The sequence below is a fragment of the Bufo gargarizans genome, chromosome 2 (assembly GCF_014858855.1).
Source record: "Bufo gargarizans isolate SCDJY-AF-19 chromosome 2, ASM1485885v1, whole genome shotgun sequence".
In the NCBI taxonomy this organism is placed as follows: domain Eukaryota; kingdom Metazoa; phylum Chordata; class Amphibia; order Anura; family Bufonidae; genus Bufo; species Bufo gargarizans.
Genome location: NC_058081.1, coordinates 200223529 through 200248215, shown reverse-complemented (window position 1 = coordinate 200248215; position 24687 = coordinate 200223529). Strand labels below are relative to the sequence as shown.

At 42.2% G+C, this 24687-nt stretch overlaps 1 protein-coding gene across 2 annotated transcripts in view; it reads right to left on the bottom strand.

Annotated features, from left to right (window-relative positions):
- The window catches only part of SCAPER (S-phase cyclin A associated protein in the ER), a 284324-nt gene that overhangs the window by 167322 nt on the left and 92315 nt on the right, over nucleotides 1-24687 (bottom strand). The window contains exon 9 of one of the 2 annotated variants that reach the window (XM_044279884.1): nucleotides 3518-3727. In XM_044279884.1, the coding sequence (XP_044135819.1) occupies nucleotides 3518-3727 (210 nt within the window). The remainder of the gene's footprint in view (nucleotides 1-3517; nucleotides 3728-24687) is intronic. The other variant, XM_044279885.1, reaches the window with a different exon arrangement.

Sequence of the window (24687 nt, the reverse complement as noted above, 5' to 3'; positions counted from 1 at the left end):
GTTTTTCCGGTGTCATCGGACAAAATCGATCCGGTATTATTATTATTTTTTTTACATTTTTAAGGACTGCGCATGCGCAGACCGGTATACCGGATCTGTCAATGCAGCAATTTGAATGACGGATCTGGCACTAATACATTCCTATGGAAAAAAATGCCGGATCTGGCATTCAGGCAAGTGTTCAGTTTTTTGGGCCGGAGAGAAAACCGTACCATGCTGCAATCTCCGTCCTGAAAAGTAAAAAAGACTGAACTAATACATCCTGAACAGATTGCTCTCCATTCAGAATGCATTAGGATAAAACTGATCAGTTCTTTTCCGGTATAGAGCCCCTGTGACGGAACTCAATGCCGGAAAAGAATAACGCTAGTGTGAAAGTCCCCTCGCTGAGTGTTGAACTGATGCCTCAGCAACCCAACTGCCCAGCGTGCAGCCGCAACTCCCTGCGTCCAGTGTCAGATCGAATAACGTCCACCATTCTCCTGTGAGTATAATAATGATGAAACAACCATTTATTCTGAGATTAGTACAAGAAGTGACCTCTCTCCTCCTGAAATGCGCATCACTGAAATATCACAAAGAATGATGGAAGCTATGGCAGCAATGCAGGCATCCTAGGTATCATGTTCCACTTGAAGAAATCCATTCATATTTTAACTTCTACTGGATATAAAGCAATCACAGAGCACAATAATGACAATACAGCCACGATTCAGCTTTGGGCATGTGTCAATCGTGATGACTGCACATGCCCACGTCATCCAATGGCTCCTCCACTGTACAGAGCGCTAAAGCCATTAGACTATCACACGTCAACTGCAAAGACAACTTTATTATGGGTTAGGCTACTTTCACACTGGCGTTTCTGGGTCTCCGATTGTGAGATCTGTTTCAGGGATCTCACAAGCGGCCCAAAACGGATCAGTTCAGCCCCAATGCATTCTGAATGGATAAGGATCCGTTCAGAATGCATCAGTTTGGCTGCGTTTGGCCTCCGTTGCGTTTTTTAGACGGTCACTAAAACGCAGCTTGCAGCATTTTGGTGACCGTCTGACGATGCAGAGCCTAACGGATCCGTCCTGACTTACAATGTAAGTCAATGGGGACGGATCCGTTTTTCAATGACACAATATGGTGCAATTGAAAACGGATCCGTCCCCCATTGACATTCAATGTAAGTCAAGACGGATCCGTTTTGACATAGACTTTTTTTTTTATGAATAATGCAAACGGATCCGTTATGAACGGATACAAGCATTTGCATTATCGTTGCGGATCCGTCTGTGCAGATACAAGACAGATCCGCACCAAACGCGAGTGTGAAAGTGGCCTCATATAAATGGGATGTAACAAAAAATTTCAGCAAAAGTTCATAGGACCTGCAAGCAAAATGCTACAGCACATGCAGGGCATGACGATCACCAGTCACACATGCTACAAGAGGACCATGCAGTTGCTCTGCTATGCAATGAGTTTGCATATTAATAAGCACAAAAGAACAGAACATATTCATACTTGGATTATGATTCATAAAGCCTCTATATTTCAAAACATTTTTTTTACAACTATTAAAAAGATGCATTTTTTTCTAATTTTAGTGGGATTACAACTTTGTTAAAACACTGAATACGGAGATAAATTTTAAGCTCCTTAAAGGGGGTTTCTAGGAAGAAAATATTGATGATCTATCCTCAGGATAGCCCATCAATATCTGTTCGGTGGGGTTACCCATTACCAGCATTAATCAGCTGTTTGAAGAGGCCACAACACTTAACAGCTGACCAAGCCCACTGGAATGGGACTAGGTTATGTGAACACTGGCTTAGGAAGCGGCATAGCCTCTTTAAAAAGTTGATCTGAGGGGTGCCAGGAGTCTGACCCCCACCAACCAGATATTGATGACCTACCCTGAAGATAGGCCATCAATATTAAACTCCCAGAAAACCCCTCTAATAAGCATCCTGCTCTATACTGATGAAGATGAGTTTTCCTTTTGGAGAAGACTCTTGGTTTGGCTAAGATCCTTATTCATGTTGTAAGACCTGCTAAAAGGTTAGGTGTTGAGAAGAAGAGAGATCTGAAGATCGCCTTTCCCAGGGAACATTACTTAGATTGCCTCCAAGAGTCCTGATCTCAGCTCTGGTGCTCTCCACAATTAGAAACTAAGTATAAAACAGGCCCTACTGCCCAAAGCAACCAATCACAGTGCAGCTTCCATTCCCCCAAAGCAGTTAATTAAATAAAAGAACCCTTGTGATTCGTTGGCAATGAGGCCACCTTAATTCTTAGTGGCCCATAGTGTGTACTTGAATGCCATTATTCACATTGGCTAAAAGTAAATGACAATGCTATTTAAAGGGTCTGGCCTAGCATACTCCAGTATATGTCCCCAACTGGATCAAATGAAGAATGACCGCCTACAGTATACATCCCATCAAACCAATATTGCGTTGAGAGACTAGCTAACAAATACAGTATGAATTTTATATCATTATAAATGTACTGCTACGAAAACTGCGACACATGCATTTGCTTAAAAATGAAAAAGAAAGCAAATGTTTACACACAAAATGACTCAATGTACCAAAAAAACAGGGAAGGTTATAAGGTTCGTCTTTAACCCTTAGACATCTGCTACTACAATGAGGAGAAGAATTTACCTGTTCTGAAAAAGCACACCACCAGAAGAAACATTTTGACAGATAAGAAAAAGACAATGTTAGGTGACATAATCTAGTCCAACATGACCAATCTTCCGTTTTTGGCAGAAGAACCGATTCATCAAACACGCCATCCACCACAATGCGAACAACCTTTCATTTATTTACTGTCAAACTCACAAATCAGCCTTGCGCCCCAATCACTGCCTCTGAAACACATTATAAAGGCTCATGCACAAGCCGGTTGTCGGCCGGTGCCCGTATTGAGGCCTGCAAACAGCAGGTCTGTAATATATACGGGCATCGGCCGTATGCTCACCGCATCCCGGATGCTGAGCCATTCGCTTAAATGGTTCCGCAATCTGGATTATACGGTGCGGAGGAACGGAGTGGAAGGCCATGGAAGCGATTCTATGACATTTCAGTCTGTGCCCCCGCAAGACAAAAAAATAGAACATGTGCATGAGGCCTAACGCTCCCATTTTATGACATCATATGGCAGTATTTCTATAGATGCTGAGGATTTCAAACATCAGGCACACATACAGGACTGCAGACCATTCATACGCTGGTGGTAGAGTTTCCAGGCACTACTTTATATGGCAACCTGCTGAGGTCTTGAAGACTAATGCTGGCGACATACAGTCAGAACAGCCACTTCTGCCAGTGCCTTATCCCTTGAGGGAACGAAGGACAGGACACTGTGCCATCACACACAGCGCCTCTGAGTTTCCAAAGCTGAGCTGCTCTCCTGGGGCAAGTGACAATAGCTGGCACATTCCCTTCCTATGTTCTCATTGGCATCGCATCGCTGACTTTCATTCAGAACAAATTAAAAAAAGATGAAATGTCCTTACCAATTTTCCAGCACTCACGTTTGAAAGGTCCAGATCACTACTGCTCCTCCCTCCCCCGGCAGGGTCCAACTTGCAAGAGACCACAGATTTTCGCAGCTTCGACAATGGGTCGAGAAACACTACAGGGATGTCCAGACAGGGCAGGGATGGGGCTGATTGTGGTGCAAATGTTCCTGTGCTCTTCAACTCTAAAGCCTTGTGGACTGTAAACTAAAAGAAGAACGATAGCGCAAAGTCAACACCAATTATTCACATTTTCATAGATTACTGTGTATCAAAAATGTTAATTTTCATTTGATTTAATTGTTTTCTCATAGCAGCCTTTTAAAATAAAATAATATAGCATAATGAATCAGGACAACATACTTCTTATGGAAATTAATGTGAAGTAAAATAAGCAAGTGAAGTATTGGGGGTCATTTACTAACAGAAATACGAAGAAAATAAATACGTATAAAATACGTATAAAAAAAATACGAAATAAAAAGCTTCTTTATGCCGCAATCTGCAACTTTTACGCATGCCATCTCATTCATCATTTTCTACCCTCTGTTTTGACCCCCATTGTGCGTATCACATACAATATCACATCTGTTGTCAATGGGGGGAATTTATCAATGGCTTCACATTCAAGCACTGCCACTGCAAGTTTTTATCATAACCTTCATTTGCGGAAAAATATTTGACTTTTGGCCTTTTTCGGCCACGCTCACTACTTTTCTTGAAAAGAGGGTGTGGCTTAGAGGAGGGGGGGGGGGGGGGAGCCTCAGACCAATTGACTGTAATTTACACCAGAAACTGGATCACGGCAGATGGAGACGTGATTTTCTGGCCCGTGGACAGGCAAAAAAATGCTATAACTGTATTAATAAATTTGTCACGTGGCATTCCAGCACAGTTGGGATTAAGACCAGCCTGTGAACTAGATATCCCCCAGTGAATATTTGGAAGACAACCTGAACCACATGACAGATAGGAAATTGTAGCCCCGAAAATTTGATAAACTACAGAACAGGGCAAATCAGAATCCTGTACAAGAAATTAACAAAAGACCTAAAAACCTGTCTGTGCCTGTAGCGACCAATCACAATGGTCCTTTCGTTCTTCTAGAGGAGGTTATGAAATGAAAGCTGAGTTCTGATTGGTGGCTGTAAACTGCAGCCAAGCCTCTTGTTCTGTTAGACAGTTTCGATAAAGGAGATTTCCATGCTACTGGCAGAACTCATTTCAAGCCAACCTCCTGTCATAGTCTCGTGAAGGTGAATACAGAGCTAGCAATTCTAAAATAAGGTCATAAACTATGTCCAACAATAAACCTTCCTGACAGCACGGGATACGTCTAATATCTTATTTCCTTTCCCCTCACAGAGAAAGTGAATACAGGGGAAAAAAAAGGTTGCTGGTTTGTGGTTTGCAGATTAGCATCAATCTCCTCCAAAACAGATGTGTCAAAACAGACATCCTCCTTCTTCTATGTCCACGTCAACTGTATGTCTTACTCGAGTGCTTAAAGCGGTTGTGCACCCGGACATACCCATAATTTCACCCATGCAGCCCCTCTAATATTAGCATCGGAGCATGTCATGCGATCCTGTGCAGGGCAAGGGCTCTTTTATTTACCATGACACACTGCTGGGCGGAGGCTTCCGCCCTGCAGTGTGTTCGGTGACGTCACCGGCTCTGATGGGCGGGCTTTTTACAAGTTAGGGCAGCGCCAAAGCCCGCCCATCAGTGCTGGTGAGGACACGGGGCTCACTGCTGGGTGGAAGCCTCTGCCTGGCAGCCCTAAGGAGAACCCGGTTTGTCACCGGAACACCTGAAAATGCCTTTGCCCAGCGCGATTAAGCGAGGGGCAAAGGAGAGCATTTCATGCTCCGATTCTCTTGTCAGAGGGGCTGCCTGGGTGAAATTCTGGGTATGTCCGGGTTCAGCTCTGAACACAGACAACCCCTTTAAAGGGGTTGTCCCAGGAAACACACAGGATGTGTCTGATCTTACAGGAAAACGGGGGTCTCGTTCCTGTCTGACTGGATAAGCAGGTCATGCTTGCACCATTCATGAAGAGGAACATGGGGCCCAGTTGTTGTGATCCGCGGGAAGACAGCAGTGAATACATGTTTCATAGGAAAACCCTTTTAAGAACTTATTAAATGGGTTGGCCCATTTCAAGCAACTCCCCCTCTAAATGAGGACCGGCTGCAAATTAGCTGAACAGGGCATGTCCATCAGCTGCAACCCCCATCTGTTAGGCCGAATGCACACGGCCGTGGAACATGGATGCGAGCGGTCCGTGGTATCCCGGCCTGGATTCCTCCTGAGTGCAGGAGCGCAAGGCGTCATTGGTTGCTATGACGCCGTACGCTTCGTGCCGCTGCTGCACTACAGTAATACACAATACGAGTGTATTACTGTAGTGCAGCGGTGGCACGAAGCGCATGCCGTCATATCAACCAATGACGCTGTGCGCTCCTGCTGTCAGCAGGAATCCAGGCCGGGATACCACGGACCGCTCACGTCCGTGTTCCACGGCCGTGTGCATTCGGCCTTAGGGTGTTACCACACATTCTGGATTTTTTAAGCCAAAATCGGGTGTGGATCATAACAGGAGATATAACCTCCACTTTCTTCAATCGATTCCTGGTTTTAGCTTCAAAACGGTTGTGCCATGGTTTTACCATTACTGAGCTCCACCTGTGAGACGTGCAGAACCGCCGCAATTTGTGGTCATGTAGTATGCAGTTTCACACAGCACAACCATAATGTCTAAATATGCCCTTACGAAGCTGCTGCAGTCAGATGTCCATTTCTGCAGCATCGCTCACTGTAGGGGGAAAATGTGACATTAAATGGGTGACTATGTGATACATAAGTCCTTAAGAGCAAGGACCAACCTTTGCAGTGGATCTCTGCCTTGGCTAAGGCTACTTTCACACTAGCGTTCGGGCGGATCCGTTCTGAACGGATCCGCGCATAATAATGCAGACGGAGGCTCCGTTCAGAACGGATCCGTCTGCATTAAAATGGCAAAAAAAAGCTAAGTGTGAAAATAGCCTCGGACGGATCCGTCCAGACTTTCAATGTAAAGTCAATGGGGGACGGATCCGCTTGAAGATTGAGCCACATTGTGGCATCTTCAAACGGATCCGTCCCCATTGACTTACATTGTAAGTCTGGACGGATCCGCACGGATCCGCACGCCTCCGCACGGCCAGGCGGACACCCGAACGCTGCAAGCAGCGTTCAGCTGTCCGCCTGTCCGTGCGGAGGCGAGCGGAGCGGAGGCTGAACGCCGCCAGACTGATGCAGTCTGAGCGGATCCGCTCCATTCAGACTGCATCAGGGCTGGACGGCTGCGTTCGGGTCCGCTCGTGAGCTCCTTCAAACGGAGCTCACGAGCGGACCAGCGAACGCTAGTGTGAAAGGAGCCTTATAAAGGGAATCCCAAGAAGACCGCTATTAGCGCGTATGGAAAGCTTCTGTCCTGATGGGGCAACCTCTTTAACTAATTTCACACGGGTGAGAGTCATCCAGGACAAAAAGTCCTCTTCACAGCTGCATTTCACTATGAGGCAGTGAGTTCAGGTCAGATGAACCATGGCCATCAGTGTGGACCATTTTTCTGAACCACTGTCGACCATGTAAAATTAGCCTGCAAGTCAAAGCAAGCTATCATGGCATATTCAGAGGAAGTGAGCAAACTACAAAAGGTTTCTTTAGGGCAAGAGACATCAGGAACATTTCATTTCATTTTGGACAAGTTCCAAGATCTGCTACTATATGCTTCCTTTAAATCAACCCATCCTGAATCCCAGATAATGTCCAAAGAACTGAATAACTAAAGCAGCCCTGTGGCTCAACGGCTATCACTCTTGCCTTACAACACTGGGCTACATTGTTGAAATCTAGATAATAATGTGAATTCTGAATAATTTTTATTGTTTTACACCCCTGTTTATCTGTAACTGCATGTATCATCAAAGATTTCCTCAGATGTTAGGTCCTTTGCATTATTGAATATTAAAGAGGACCTGTCACCACAAAATGCAGTGTAATCTGCAGGCTGTAAGCTACACAGCAGAAGGAGCTGAGCAGATTGATATATAGTTTTATGGGCAAAGATTCAGTAACACTGGTATTTTATGCATACCTATATCTGCTTTGTCTGACTTCATTGTACATGGGGAGGTATTATCAATGATTGATAGCATTCTCTGTGTAAGTGTGTATACATAGATACCTGTCAGTTACTGATAGATGTACACGGGGGAGGTGTTATCAGAGATTGATCGCATTCTCTGTGTAATTGTGTATACATAGATACCTGTCAGTTACTGATAGCTGTACACAGGGGAGGTGTTATCAGTGATTGATAGCATTCTCTGTGTAAGTGTGTATAGAGATAGCTGTCAGTCACTGATAGCTGTACACAGGGGAGGTGTTATAAGTGATTGATAGTAGTGTTGAGCGAAGCGAGCTTCAGATGCTTCATTCGTTAGGAATAATACTGTACGGAGATTAGTTTCCGTACAGTATTAGAATGTATGGGCTTCGAAGTGCCAAAGTTAGTTGGTATCGAGGGGGAGGAAATATCAGTGATGGACAGCATTCTCTGTGTAAGTGTGTATACATAGATAGCTGTCAGTCACTGATAACTGTACACGGGGGAGGTGTTATCTGTGATTGATAGTATTCTCTGTATAAGACTACATGCACACGACCGTATGTGTTTTATAACAATGCCTAAAACGGACAATAATAGCACATGTTCTATTTTTTTTTTTTTACCGTGCTAAGGAACAGACATACTGATGCGGACAGCATAGTATGGGGCTGGTGAACAGTACCAGATCCGGAGAATTCCGGCAGGCTGTTCTTTGCCAGAATAGCTCTTGCAGATGTAAAACTAGCATTGATAATATGGGTGTATTATTTTGGTTTTGTACAATTTTAGAGTAAAAAAAGGAAAATGAGTACCTCGCAAAAGTATGGGAACACAAGGTGATTTGACCGAGGTCTCAGACCTTAAATAGCCTTGTTCAAAATCATTGTTGGGAAAGGCCACTTGATGCAAAATTCAAATCTTTATAAATACCCAGACTCCTCTAACTTTGTCCCAAAACAGCAGCCATGGGTTGTTCTAAGCAGCTGCCTAACACTCTGAAAAGGAAAATGGTTGAGGCTCACAAAGTAGAGAAGGCTATAAGAAGATAGGGAAGCGTTTTCAGGTTGCCAGTTCAACAGTTTGAAATGTAATAAAAAAAAAAATTGGCAGTTTACAGAAAACAGTGGAGGTCAAGAGAAGGTCTGGAAGACCAAGAAAAATTTCTGAGACAGCTGCTCGTAGTATTGCTAGAAATGCAAATCACAACTCCCACTTAACTGCAAAAGATCTTCAGGAAGATTTAGCAGACTCTGGAGTGGAGTTGTGGTACATTGTTCTACTGTTCAGTGACACCTGCACAAATATAGCCTTCAGAAGAAAACCTCTCCTGCGTCCTCACCACAAAATTCAGCGGCAGACGTTTGCAAAAAAAAATCTAAACAATGCTGATGCATTTTGGAAACAACTCTTGTGGATCGATGAGGTTAAAATATAACTTTTTGGCCAGAATGAGCAAAGTTATCTTTGGAGAAAAAAGGGCACAGAATTTCACGAAAAAAAACATCTCTCCAACCATTAATCATGGGGAGGATCAATCATGCTTTGGGCTTGTGTTGCAGCCAATGGCACAGGAAACATTTCACGGGTAGAGGGAAAAATAGAGTCAATGAAATCCCAGCAAATTCTAGAAGCAAACATAAAACCAACTGTAGAATGCTGAAGTTGAAAAGATGATGACTTCTACAAATAGATAATGAATCTAAACACACCTCAAAATCCACAATAGACTACCTCAAAAGGCAGAAGCTTAAAGGGGTTGTCCGAGTTATTTTTTTGTTCTTTCTATGTTCCTAACTGGGCAAATATAACAACTTTACAATTAACTCAGACTAGAGAGATCATTGCACAAGAAGGTAGGAGGAAGATTCTGTGTGTATTAGCAGTGTTGTTATACAGCTGGGACTTGTAGTTCTACACTTACAAGTTGCTGTTGATTCTCCCAGCACTCAGGGCAGTTCTTGTAGCCACTCCCCTAGCAGTGTCATTATACAGCTGGGACTTGTAGTTCTACACATACAAGATGCTGCTGATTCTCCCAGCACTCAGGGCCGCACTTGTAGCCACTCCCTTAGCAGTGCAGGGGGAGGGGCTGAGGTTGTTGTTATTGCATGTAAACAAGGGCCAGAAGAGAACCAGGGAAAAGAGGAAATATATATATATTTTTTGCCTGAAACTTGCTTAGCTTAGTTATATATTGCTGCCCATCAGATTTTCAGTGCTATATATTTATTTTTCATAACTCAGACAACCCCTTTAAGGTTTTACCATGGCCCTCACAGTCCCCTGATCTAAACATAATTGGAAATCTGAAGACAGACCTCAAAAGAGAGCAGTGCATGAACTTTTTCATGCCACTATATACACTCACCTAAAGAATTATTAGGAACACCTGTTCTATTTCTCATTAATGCGATTATCTAGTCAACCAATCACATGGCAGTTGCTTCAATGCATGTAGGATTGTGGTCCTGGTCAAGACAATCTCCTGAACTCCAAACTGAATGTCAGAATGGGAAAGAAAAGTGATTTAAGCAATTTTGAGCGTGGCATGGTTGTTGGTGCCAGACGGGCCGGTCTGAGTATTTCAAAATCTGCTCAGTTACTGGGATTTTCACGCACAACCATTTCTAGGGTTTACATAGAATGGTGTGAAAAGGGAAAAACATCCAGTATGCGGCAGTCCTGTGGGCAAAAATGCCTTGTTGATGCTAGAGGTCAGAGGAGAATGGGCCGACTGATAGAAGAGCAACGTTGACTGAAATAACCACTCGTTACAACCGAGGTATGCAGCAAAGCACAACCTTGAGGCGGATGGGCTACAACAGCAGAAGACCCCACCGGGTACCACTCATCTCCACTACAAATAGGAAAAAGAGGCTACAATTTGCACAAGCTCACCAAAATTGGACTGTTGAAGACTGGAAAAATGCTGCCTGGTCTGATGAGTCTCGATTTCTGTTGAGACATTCAACAGACATTTGAGAATTTGGCCATCCCTCATGACCATCATGTACCCATCCTGATGGCTACTTCTAGCAGCATAATGCACCATGTCACAAAGCTCAAATCATTTCAAATTGGTTTCTTGAACATGACAATAAGTCACCAGATCTCAACCCAATAGAGCATGTTTGGGATGTGGTGGAACGGGAGCTTCGTGCCCTGGATGTGCATCTACATCAACTGCAAGATGCTATCCTATCAATATGGGCCAATATTTCTAAAGAATGCTATCAGCACCTTGTTGAATCAATGTCACGTAGAATTAAGGCAGTTCTGAAGGCAAAAGGGGGTCCAACACCACATTAGTATGGTGTTCCTAATAATTCTTTAGGTGAGTATATATATATATATATATATATATATATTTATTGTAACACAGTGAGGGGAATGGTCTGGGAAAACAGGTATTTTCCTCCCAGAGTGTGCTGCTGGGCTGATTTGCAGCCAGGTAAGGTCAAATACCGGACTGGATTTGAATTGCCGGTCTGGGTTTTTGGCAGCACCTTGCAGCTGGGCTCAACAGCAGTGTCTCTGTGTTGGGATCTGAGGCTTGGTGCCAGGTTGGAAGGCTGAGACCCATGGGCCGAGGAAACAGGCCCCCTAAAGCCTGCCGTGGACTGCTGGAGGCAGAACTGACATCAAGGTGACTTGTCTTATATGAACTTTCCATTGTGTGAAGTAAACACCAAGACTGCAAAGTAACGCATTGTTTTGTGCATTTGCCTCAAGTGTGAATAAACACTGAAGTTTTGCGTTAAGAACTTGTCTTTTGCCTCTGTACTGCGCCCGCTTACCCTATCTACCAGAGCGCAACCCCACAATATATATATTTTGACTGGACTTCCCCTTTAATACTAGCAATTCTGACACCTCTACAACCAATCTCCTTACCAGTCAATGCAACTCTACACTGATTTTCTATCAAGCTAGCTTTCACTTAAATACTGTAGGTGGAGTATTAAATCAGAAAACCACAAAGATTCTGGATTTCCTTTTTTGTACTTCTGCAAACAATGAACAGTGTACATAGTTCCCCAGAACACAGTTCCTATGCCAAATCCTATTTCTTCACTGAAGGTTTAACCTGCTTACAGAAAATATCTTCAGAGGTTTGGGAAGTTTTCCGGAGCAAACTTTGGAATGACATGAAGGCTTTTCAATCCTATTACTCATTGAGACTCTGCCAAAGATTGTGCCCTGTAATCCCTAGGATGTTCTTTGCTTCTGTGCCTCCGCTGGTTATGACTTCCTTGAAAAACACGTTGTATACAATGATATCATTCAACTGAAATCTTGTATTTACTATCACACTGGGTCAGAGACTCTTGCCGGTACAGGCCTCAATTTTTACCTATAAGAGCACTAACGAATACAAGGATCACTTATTTTGCTTTACAAGCTTACAAAGATCTATTAAAGGGATATCGCTAGGATATTCCATCAGTTTATAATCAATGGTGTCCAACCTCTGGGACCCTCCTAAGAATGATGGGGCAAAGGTGCTGATTTAGCACTGTGTCCCCTTCTTTGTTTCCCTGCATAGCAGCACTTTGGGCCACCCAGCTGTGTAGGGATCTTCAGCATGGCACTATTCACTTGAATTGCTCAGACCTTCACCAGTCATAAATTCATATGCCACCACTATATAACATGGGCATGTTCTTTTAAGGCCAGATTCATACCTGTGGCTCATAGACTAAAAATGTTTTTTAAACCAGCAACCACCTTAGGCGCTATTCATAGCTGTTGTTTTTGATATGGGGTGCCATTTTTCCCATCAAAACAATGGACACCTCACCAAAATCTGACAGATACTATTACAAGTCAATGGAATCTGTTCTGCCCTTGTCTTTTATGCAACAAATCTAGAACAACCATGCTGGATCCAATTATAGTGAAAGCAGTTTCTGACCATGCTGGATATGGTGAACTCCAGCAGGCTGTTCCTCTGCCGGAGCTCAGTAGTCTGACGCTTCCTGTTCTGTTCCACTTCTCAGCAGTCATCTCATTATCATCACGGACAGTATTGCAATGACAAATAACATATCTGTATAGATAACAGAGACTACACCATTGACAACAGGTCATGACCACAGCTTACTCCACCTCCTCCCTGCGCAATGACCTCTACACATAGGTCACAGAGCAAGTCTAGAACGCACCCCCACAGAAATCAATGAGTCATCTCTACTCTACAGTAAAGAAAAACCACACACACAATAGATTGCTGCCTGACAGTTCAAATAACTTTAAGATCCACCAACAGGAAGCAGATGTTGTCTTTTCTCAATGGACATATTTGCTCCAAAGCGTCTGAACTGTATTCTGTCTGCTAGCCTTGCTGATGCAAACAAATCAGAAAATCAGACGGCATTATTTCGCATTATTGTTATTAATGTGGCTGCTATAACCTCTAGTACAGTTATTGGCCAGATTTCTAAAATCTGTAGCAGTGGTTAGGGCGGAGGGAGCAGATCGCATCACTGCCAGTTCCTGACAAATCAATACCTATTATATGAAGCTGTTTGGATGTTGATACAAACAAGTCCCCATCCTCTTAGTGCTGAGTAATGACACCTGTCCAGGCTGTTCTGTCATCACTTGCCTGCAACAGCCTCTGAGATGCAAGAATACCATTCTTTCCGAGTTGGCAAGACATCCCAGATTCATCACTGTCTCACTATTTACCATCACTATTAAATGCATCATAACTCACCAGCAGTGCAAGTAAATATCTAACAAACCATCAAAAGGAACGACCGGCAACAATTCAGCTCTTGTCTAGAAAGATTCATTCCTTACACTCGCATCTAGATCCTTTTTTTCCTATTCTAAGCGACTTGGCAAGAGCCTTTACTATGGATATACAAGAGAATAAACACATAAACAGAAACATAAGATAAAATAGATCTCTCCCCAGTGATGGAAACCAGAGCAGTGCATAATACAAGTGTTTAGTCTCCCATAAAATAAATTATCTACCAGTCTGGATGCTATGAAACCCATCATTTGTAACTCCTCTCCCCAAAAGCTGTCCCTCCACAGACGCATGCACTTATGTAGGGGCTGTTATCATTATTCAAGCACATGTTCTAATCATATAAGCAACTTATATAAGTTTTCCAAGTACAGAGATAACAAGATCAAAATGCTGACAAATTCTGCTGATGCAGAAAAAAAAGTTTTCTTTGTAGTTATCAATTTTAAAACAAAAGAGAGCAAAAAGACTTGTAGGCAGACAAGAAAAACTTTAAAAAATAAAATAAAATCTTTCTAGAGCAAATCCCAGATGGCAGACTGCTATCAGTCACTTTAATCTATGCAGAATAACCTCCTGGACGTGCACCCATAAAGGGTCATCCGTGCACCTAGAATGGAAACTTCTGACGTACAGGGAATGTGTTACCTATATATATCTGTGGGAGAGTTATCCAGAAATGGTGAAGGTGAAGAGGTCACTGTACAGGGAGGGGGAGTAAATAGGCTGTGACAATCATCTACTGTAAGTGCTGTGCCTTTATGCTATCCATATACAGATGTTACCTGTCATTGTAATCTTGCCTGTGACTAATAGGAAGACTGCTGAAAAGTGATCTGTGCAGAATAAGAAGTCTTGACAGATTATTGGGCTTAGTGGTGAGTGCGAAAACTATAGGATTTTAGATTTTTATTTTTTTTATACAGATTCAAATTAAAAATAACATTGCCAAAAATTCTTAAAAATATGTTTAACCCCTTAAGGACCAGGCTCATTTTCACCTTAAGGACCAGGCCATTTTTTGCAAATCTGACCAGTGTCACTTTAAGTGCTGATAACTTTAAAACGCTTTTACTTATACAGGCCATTCTGAGATTGTTTTTTCGTCACATATTGTACTTCATGACACTGGTAAAATAAATTTAAAAAAATTAATTTTTTTGCATAATAAAATACCTAATTTACCAAAAATTTGGAAAAATTTGCAAATTTCAAAGTTTCAGTTTCTCTACTTCTGTAATACATAGTAATACCCCCAAAAATTGTGATGACTTAACATTCCCCATATGTCTACTTCATGTTTGAATTATTTTGGGAATGATATTTTATTTTTTGGGGATGTTACAAGGCTTAGAAGTTTAGAAGCAAATCTTGACATTTTTCAGAAATTTACAAAAACCCAATTTTTAGGGACCCTTACAGCTCTGAAGTCACTTTGCGAGGCTTACATAATAGAAACCGCCCAAAAATGACCCCATTCTATAAACTACACCCCTCAAGGTATTCAAAACTGATTTTACAAACTCCGTTAACCCTTTAGGTGTTGCACAAGAGTTATTGGCAAATGGGGATGAAATTTTAGAATTTCATTTTTTTGCCTAATTTTCCATTTTAACCCATTTTTTCCACTAACAAAGCAAGGGTTAACAGCCAAACAAGACTGTATCTTTATTGCCCTGACTCTGCCGTTTACAGAAACACCCCATATGTGGCCGTAAACTACTGTACGGCCACACAGCGGGGCGTAGAGTGAAAGGTGCGCCGTATGGTTTTTGGAAGCCAGATTTTGCTGGACAGTTTTTTTGACACCATGTCCCATTTGAAGCCCCCCTGATGCACCCCTAGAGTAGAAACTCCATAAAAGTGACCCCATCTAAGAAACTACACCCCTCAAGGTATTCAAAACTGATTTTACAAACTTCGTTAACCCTTTAGGTGTTGCACAAGAGTTATTGGCAAATGGGGATGAAATTTGAGAATTTCATTTTTTTGCCTAATTTTCCATTTTAACCCATTTTTTCCACTAACAAAGCAAGGGTTAACAGCCAAACAAGACTGTATCTTTATTGCCCTGACTCTGCCATTTACAGAAACACCCAATATGTGGCCGTAAACTACTGTACGGCCACACAGCGGGGCGTAGAGTGAAAGGTACGCCGTATGGTTTTTGGAAGCCAGATTTTGCTGGACAGTTTTTTTGACACCATGTCCCATTTGAAGCCCCCTGATGCACCCCTAGAGTAGAAACTCCATAAAAGTGACCCCATCTAAGAAACTACACCCCTCAAGGTATTCAAAACTGATTTTACAAACTTCGTTAACCCTTTAGGTGTTGCACAAGAGTTATTGGCAAATGGGGATGAAATTTGAGAATTTCATTTTTTTGCCTAATTTTCCATTTTAACCCATTTTTTCCACTAACAAAGCAAGGGTTAACAGCCAAACAAGACTGTATCTTTATTGCCCTGACTCTGCCGTTTACAGAAACACCCCATATGTGGCCGTAAACTACTGTACGGCCACACAGCGGGGCGTAGAGTGAAAGGTGCGCCGTATGGTTTTTGGAAGCCAGATTTTGCTGGACAGTTTTTTTGACACCATGTCCCATTTGAAGCCCCCCTGATGCACCCCTAGAGTAGAAACTCCATAAAAGTGACCCCATCTAAGAAACTACACCCCTCAAGGTATTCAAAACTGATTTTACAAACTTTGTTAACCCTTTAGGTGTTGCACAAGATTTAATGGAAAATAGAGATACAATTTCAAAATTTCACTTTTTTGGCAGATTTTCCATTTTAATATTTTTTTTCCAGTTACAAAGCAAGGGTTAACAGCCAAACAAAACTCAATATTTATGGCCCTGATTCTGTAGTTTACAGAAACACCCCATATGTGGTCGTAAACCACTGTACGGGCACACAGCAGGGCGCAGAAGGAAAGGAATGCCATACGGTTTTTGGAAGGCAGATTTTGCTGGACTGGTTTTTTGACACCATGTCCCATTTGAAGCCCCCCTGATGCACCCCTAGAAACTCCAAAAAAGTGACCCCATTTTAGAAAGTACGGAATAGGGTGGCAGTATTGTTGGTACTAGTTCAGGGTAGATATGATTTTTGGTTGCTCTATATTACACTTTTTGTGCGGCAAGGTAACAAGAAATAGCTTTTTTTGGCACGTTTTTTTTTTGTTATTTACAACATTCATCTGACAGGTTAGATCATGTGGTAATTTTATAGAGCAGGTTGTCACGGACGCAGCGATACCTAATATGTATACAATTTTTTTTATTTATGTAAGTTTTATACAATAACTTCATTTTTAAAACCAAAAAATTGTTTAGTGTCTCCATAGTCTGAGAGCCATAGTTTTTTCAGTTTTTGGGCGATTATCTTGAGTAGGGTCTAATTTTTTGCGGGATGAGATGACAGTTTGATTGGCACTATTTTGGGGTGCATATGACTTTTTGATCGCTTGCTATTACACTTTTTGTGACGTAAGATGGCAAAAAATAGCTTTTTTTTACACAGTTTTTTTTTTTAGGTCATGTGATATTTATATAGAGCCGGTCGATAAGGACGCGGCAATACCTAATATGTATACTTTATTTTTATTTATGTAGGTTTTACACAATGATTTTATTTTTGAAACAAAAAAAATGATGTTTTAGTGTTTCCATAGTCTAAGAGCCATAGTTTTTTCAGTTTTTGGGCGATTATCTTGAGTAGGGTCTCATTTTTTGCGGGATGAGATGACGGTTTGATTGGTACTATTTTGGCGTACATGCGACTTTTTTGATCACTTTTATTACCTTTTTTGGGAAGTAAGGTGGGCAAAATTTCAATTTTCTCATAGTTTTTATTTTTTTATTTTTATGGCGTTCACTGTGCGGGGAAAGTAACATGGCCGTTTTATAGATCAGGTCGTTACGGACGCTGCGATACCTAATATGTGTAGTTTATTTTATTTTTTTAATTTTTATTCAGTGATAAATGTTTTTTTTTTTTATCTTAACTTTTTTCACTTATTCTTTTTATTTTTTGACCCAGACCCACTTGGTTCTTGAAGATCCAGTGGGTCTGATGTCTGTAAAATACAGTACAGAACCCCTATAGGTTTCTGTACTGTATTTTACTTACACTGAACAGATCTATGCTTTCAGCACAGATCTGTTCAGCACCATGGACAGCAGGACGCCTGAGCAGGCGTCCTGTTGCCATGGGAACCTTCCCCGTCTGCTCAGTTATGGTCAGAACTTCGCAGACGGGAAAGGGTGAGGACGGGGCTTCGGGGGGCTCTCTGGGAGCTCTCTCCCTCTCCATTCGGAGGGGCTGCAAAGGCACAGCAGCCCCCCGATCGGAGAGGGAGGGAGCTCCCTCTTACTGTTAACCTTTTCCATACAGCGGTCCGTACGGACCGCTGTATGGAAAGGGTTAAACGGCTGACATCGCATCAACGATGTCAGCCGTTTATACCAGGGTGCCAGCAATGTGCTGGCACCCTGGTATACCCACTGTACACCAACGATTACGCAATAGGAGGCGGGCGGGGGATCGCGATCCCGCCTGCCGCACCGCCCGCCTCCCGCAACGCCCCCACCGCCTGCGACACCCCCCCTGCACCACCCGCCGCCATCAAATCATGCAGGGGTGCAGGGGGGGGGGGGTGTACTATATTGATTTTAGGCACTCTAAAGTTTCTGATCCCCGCGGTCAGGGACCGCGGGGATCAGAAACTGCAAAAAGCGCAGCAAACCGCAGGTCTGAATTGACCTGCGGTTTTCTGCGATCGTCAATGCGGGGGGTCAAATGACCCCCCCCTGCATTGTTACAGGATGCCGGCTGAATGATTTCAGCCGGCATCCCGTTCCGATTAACCCCCGCGGCGCCGGCATCGCTATTTAAAGCCATGACGTACCGGTACGTCATGTGTCCTTAAGGACTCGGGAAACATGCCGTACCGGTACATCATGTGTCCTTAAGGGGTTAAAGAGCATGACACATGATCAAACCTATTAAACCAGGCATACCTGGCCTGGGCCCTCACAGCACCACTTTGCCTCTGCCTCTCCCTGTTGCCACAACCCCTTCGAGTGAGAATGAGGGCAGGCATCCTCCCTGCTCTGATGCCTGAACCTGAAATCTTGTCCCCACTCTAAGATATTCACTGCACATGCTCCACTGGTACTGCTGGAGCAGTGAGAATGCCTGGCCCTGTCATTCTCACTGGGAGGGGGAGGGGCAACAGGGAGAGACAGTGGTAAAGCGGTGCTCCAAGGGGCTAGGCCAGCTCCTAGGTGCTCTGAGGAACCAATTTACATATAGCTAATAGGAATTTTTTAAAAATATTTATCTGCTTTTAAGGCAGATAGTGATACCTCACAAAGTAGTTATTACATAACATTCCCCATATGTCTACTTTATGTTGGCATAATTTTGTAAATGTCATTTAATTTTTTTAGGACATTAGAAGGCTTAGAATTTTAGAAGCAAATCTTACATTTTTTAAGAACATTTCTAAAACCCACTTTATTAAAGGACCAGTTCAGTTATGAAGTCACTTTGTGGGCCTTACATAGTAGAAACCACCCAAAAATGGCCCCATTTTAGAAACTACACCCCTCAAGTTATTCAAAAATGATGTTACAAATCGTGTTAACCCTTTAGGTGCTCCACAAGAATTATAGGAAAATGGAGATTAAATTTCAAAATTTCACTTTTTTCACAGATTTTCCATTTCAATCAATTTTTTCCTGGAACACAGCAAGGGTTAACAGCCAAAGTAAACTCAATATCTATTACCCTGATTCTGCAGTTTACGGTAACAGCCCATATGTGGTTGTCGACTGCGGTATGGTAATACGGCAGAGCTTAGAACAGATGGAGCACAATATGACTTTTGGAGGGCAGATTTCACTGGAATAATTTTCAGGCGCTGTGTCGCATTTGAAGGTACCCTGAGGTACCCCATGGTGGGTGTAGTGAGAATTTTATTATTTTACGGTATTCATCTAGGGGTATAATGAGAATTTATTTTTACATTTTGGAGTTTGTCTAACTTTCCAAATTATAATTGGCTAATAATATAATGAAATGTGGAGTGTTAAAAAACAATGGATTGCATAATAAATGAAAAATGGCCAAAAGTGCATAAAAGAAGTAAAAAAAATTAAATTGATGAAATTAATAATCTAGGGAAGTATGATAAATGCAGAAACACTGCTTAATGCAAAGTCCATGCTTATCTGGACAGGTGTCACATTGATATATGGTAGCCCGCTGTAACCCATTCTTGTAACAGACCCTACATCTCTTTTGGGCTCTGCTTTTTTTCGCAGTAGGGGGCACCGCTGATGGGAAATGTTGCCCTGGGATAATTCTGCTGGCATGACTAGATGACGCTATCCCACTGCTATCCCGGCGCTGCTCTCAAAATATACATTTTTTTATGATTTGTTCTTGAAAGTCAAGATACAGTTGCAAGAAAAAGTATGTGAACCCTTTGGAATGATCTGGATTTCTGCACAAATTGGTCATAAAATGTGATCTGATCTTCATCTAAGTCACAACAATAGACAATCACAGTCTGCTTAAACTAATAACACACAAATAATTAAATGATACCATGTTTTTATTTAACACACCATGTAAAAATTCACAGTGCAGGTGGAAAAAGTATGTGAACCCCTAGATTAATGACATCTCCAAGAGCTAATTGGAGTGAGGTGTCAGCCAACTGGAGTCCAATCAATGAGATGAGATTGGAGGTGTTGGTTACAGCTGCCCTGCCCTATAAAAAACACACACTATTTCTGGGTTTGCTTTTCACAAGAAGCATTGCCTGATGTGAATGATGCCTTGCACAAAAGAGCTCTCAGAAGACCTACGATTAAGAATTGTTGACTTGCATAAAGCTGGAAACGGTTATAAAAGTATCTCCAAAAGCCTTGCTGTTCATCAGTCCACGGTAAGACAAATTGTCTATAAATGGAGAAAGTTCTGCACTGCTGCTACTCTCCCTAGGTGTGGCCGTCCTGTAAAGATGACTGCAGGAGCACAGCGCAGACTGCTCAATGAGGTGAAGAAGAATCCTAGAGTGTCAGCTAAAGACTTACAAAAGTCTCTGGCATATGCCAACATCCCTGTTAGCAAATCTACGATATGTAAAACACTAAACAAGAATGGATTTCATGGGAGGATACCACAGAGGAAGCCACTGCTGTCCCAAAAAAACATTCCTGCACATTTACAGTTTGCACAAGAGCACCTGGATGTTCCACAGCAGTACTGGAAAAATATTCTGTGGACAGATGAAACCAAAGTTGAGTTGTTTGGAAGAAACACACAACACTATGTGTGGAGAAAAAGAGGCGCGGCACAGCAACATCAAAACCTCATCCCAACTGTTAAGTATGGTGGTGGGGGCATCATGGTTTGGGGCTGCTTTGCTGCATCAGGGCCTGGACGGATTGCTATCATCGAAGAAAAAATGAATTCCCAAGTTTATCAAGACATTTTGCAGGAGAACTTAAGGCTAAGTTGTTACAAATCGTGTTAACCCTTTAGGTGCTCCACAAGAATTATAGGAAAATGGAGATTAAATTTCAAAATTTCACTTTTTTCACAGATTTTCCATTTCAATCAATTTTTTCCTGGAACACAGCAAGGGTTAACAGCCAAAGTAAACTCAATATCTATTACCCTGATTCTGCAGTTTACGGTAACAGCCCATATGTGGTTGTCGACTGCGGTATGGTAATACGGCAGAGCTTAGAACAGATGGAGCACAATATGACTTTTGGAGGGCAGATTTCACTGGAATAATTTTCAGGCGCTGTGTCGCATTTGAAGGTACCCTGAGGTACCCCATGGTGGGTGTAGTGAGAATTTTATTATTTTACGGTATTCATCTAGGGGTATAATGAGAATTTATTTTTACATTTTGGAGTTTGTCTAACTTTCCAAATTATAATTGGCTAATAATATAATGAAATGTGGAGTGTTAAAAAACAATGGATTGCATAATAAATGAAAAATGGCCAAAAGTGCATAAAAGAAGTAAAAAAAATTAAATTGATGAAATTAATAATCTAGGGAAGTATGATAAATGCAGAAACACTGCTTAATGCAAAGTCCATGCTTATCTGGACAGGTGTCACATTGATATATGGTAGCCCGCTGTAACCCATTCTTGTAACAGACCCTACATCTCTTTTGGGCTCTGCTTTTTTTCGCAGTAGGGGGCACCGCTGATGGGAAATGTTGCCCTGGGATAATTCTGCTGGCATGACTAGATGACGCTATCCCACTGCTATCCCGGCGCTGCTCTCAAAATATAAATTTTTTTATGATTTGTTCTTGAAAGTCAAGATACAGTTGCAAGAAAAAGTATGTGAACCCTTTGGAATGATCTGGATTTCTGCACAAATTGGTCATAAAATGTGATCTGATCTTCATCTAAGTCACAACAATAGACAATCACAGTCTGCTTAAACTAATAACACACAAATAATTAAATGATACCATGTTTTTATTTAACACACCATGTAAAAATTCACAGTGCAGGTGGAAAAAGTATGTGAACCCCTAGATTAATGACATCTCCAAGAGCTAATTGGAGTGAGGTGTCAGCCAACTGGAGTCCAATCAATGAGATGAGATTGGAGGTGTTGGTTACAGCTGCCCTGCCCTATAAAAAACACACACTATTTCTGGGTTTGCTTTTCACAAGAAGCATTGCCTGATGTGAATGATGCCTTGCACAAAAGAGCTCTCAGAAGACCTACGATTAAGAATTGTTGACTTGCATAAAGCTGGAAACGGTTATAAAAGTATCTCCAAAAGCCTTGCTGTTCATCAGTCCACGGTAAGACAAATTGTCTATAAATGGAGAAAGTTCTGCACTGCTGCTACTCTCCCTAGGTGTGGCCGTCCTGTAAAGATGACTGCAGGAGCACAGCGCAGACTGCTCAATGAGGTGAAGAAGAATCCTAGAGTGTCAGCTAAAGACTTACAAAAGTCTCTGGCATATGCCAACATCCCTGTTAGCAAATCTACGATATGTAAAACACTAAACAAGAATGGATTTCATGGGAGGATACCACAGAGGAAGCCACTGCTGTCCCAAAAAAACATTCCTGCACATTTACAGTTTGCACAAGAGCACCTGGATGTTCCACAGCAGTACTGGAAAAATATTCTGTGGACAGATGAAACCAAAGTTGAGTTGTTTGGAAGAAACACACAACACTATGTGTGGAGAAAAAGAGGCGCGGCACAGCAACATCAAAACCTCATCCCAACTGTTAAGTATGGTGGTGGGGGCATCATGGTTTGGGGCTGCTTTGCTGCATCAGGGCCTGGACGGATTGCTATCATCGAAGAAAAAATGAATTCCCAAGTTTATCAAGACATTTTGCAGGAGAACTTAAGGCTATCTGTCCACCAGCTGAAGCTCAACATCAGATGGGTGTTGCAACAGAACAACAACCCAAAGCATAGAAGTAAATCAACAACGGAATGGCTTAAACAGAAGACAATACGCCTTCTGGAGTGGCCCAGTCAGAGTCCTGACCTCAACTTGATTGAGATGCTTTGGCATGACCTCAAGAAAGCGATTCACACCAGTCATACCAATAATATAGAAAACTTAAATCCAGCTTACCTTCCTGGTTGGAAAATAATCCAGACTCCAGAAACCCTAGGGGTGTGTCCCCGTTGCAGGCTGCAGATAACTTAAGAAGGAAGAGGTCTCTGATGCAATGAAAATCCTCTAAAACTTCATCTTTATTGGTCATAAAAAATTAGCGGACGCAGCCACTTAGTACACGGAAAGACGTTGACGCGTTTCGGGACCCTTATTCGTAACATAGTTGCACAGTGTAGCCCCACTGATTTAAAGGAATTTGGTGCCCCTCCCTCCAAAATTCCATGGGGGGAGCCATTAACACCATTGGTTAACACCTTGTGCATCACACCCTTAATTTCACATACTAATCACATAATATTGGTTGCACACTCTCCATCACATTTAACCCTTACGGTGCTATAATCCCTTCTTGCCAAACAAGTACAGGGAAAGCAGAGAAACCGCACAGTGTGAACACCATAATCCATACAACAAATAAAAACATATATTTCAAAACCAACACATGGCCCAGTATCTCCCAGTGGATTACAAGTTAAAGGGAAAGCACATATATTTCGATTGCAAGTCGATGCTGAAGCAAGAGCAGCGAAGTTGTTATTATTGTAGCAATTGACATTGTTGTTAACTAGACGTCAATAGGTTACAGACATAATGCGTTTCACACCGCGCAGGAGCTTAAATTCAGTCCCCAGAAATCATGTTGCCGTGCTTATAAACTGATACAGGGAAAGAAAATAAGAAGAAGACAACCGCACAGTGTGAACACTGCGCTTAGTATAGTCGGTGAAAGACATGGATGAAAGCCGATGTCTACCAAAGACTTCCAGTTAATTGCAGAAAATAGCAGTGATTCTGTTTATTTTGATGTTTATTATTATTACTGGTAGATATACATCAGTTCTTTTTTCAGGTTCAAACCAGCTGGGGTTCTGGTGTTGAGTCTGAAAATCCAGAACGCCTGCCGTAGGAGGAGTTTTTTGCGATGATCCCCCCCTCCCCTCCTAGGTGCAAGAACTCTCTCAATGGCATAGGCTTTAAAGGTTTTGACCTGCCGAGCATGCATTAGTATGAAGTGTCTCACCGCATTAAAGATGTTGAGAGCATTCGGATTGTTGATGTAATTTAAATGTTCCAGGAGTCGATTTTTAAATTTACGGATCGTACTCCCGATATACATTAAATCACAGTCAGTACATCGGATGACATAAACCACACCTGCAGTATTACAATTAATGTAACTACGGATAGGAAAACTGCAGGAATGGTCAGACTTGTCAAATGACTGTACCGGGGTGACATAATTACATGTTTTACATGGGTTACCTCCACATCTTGAGAAACCCCTGTAATTGAGCCAGCTGGGTTTGACATTACCTCCCATACTGTTGGAAGTGAAGAGGGACGGAGACAGTGACCAGGACAATGTGGTGGCTTTTCTAGGAACAATTTTGCAACCTGATTTTAGGGCATTGTACAACATGATTTCTGGGGACTGAATTTAAGCTCCTGCGCGGTGTGAAACGCATTATGTCTGTAACCTATTGACGTCTAGTATGACAATAATAACAACTTCGCTGCTCTTGCTTCAGCATCGACTTGCAA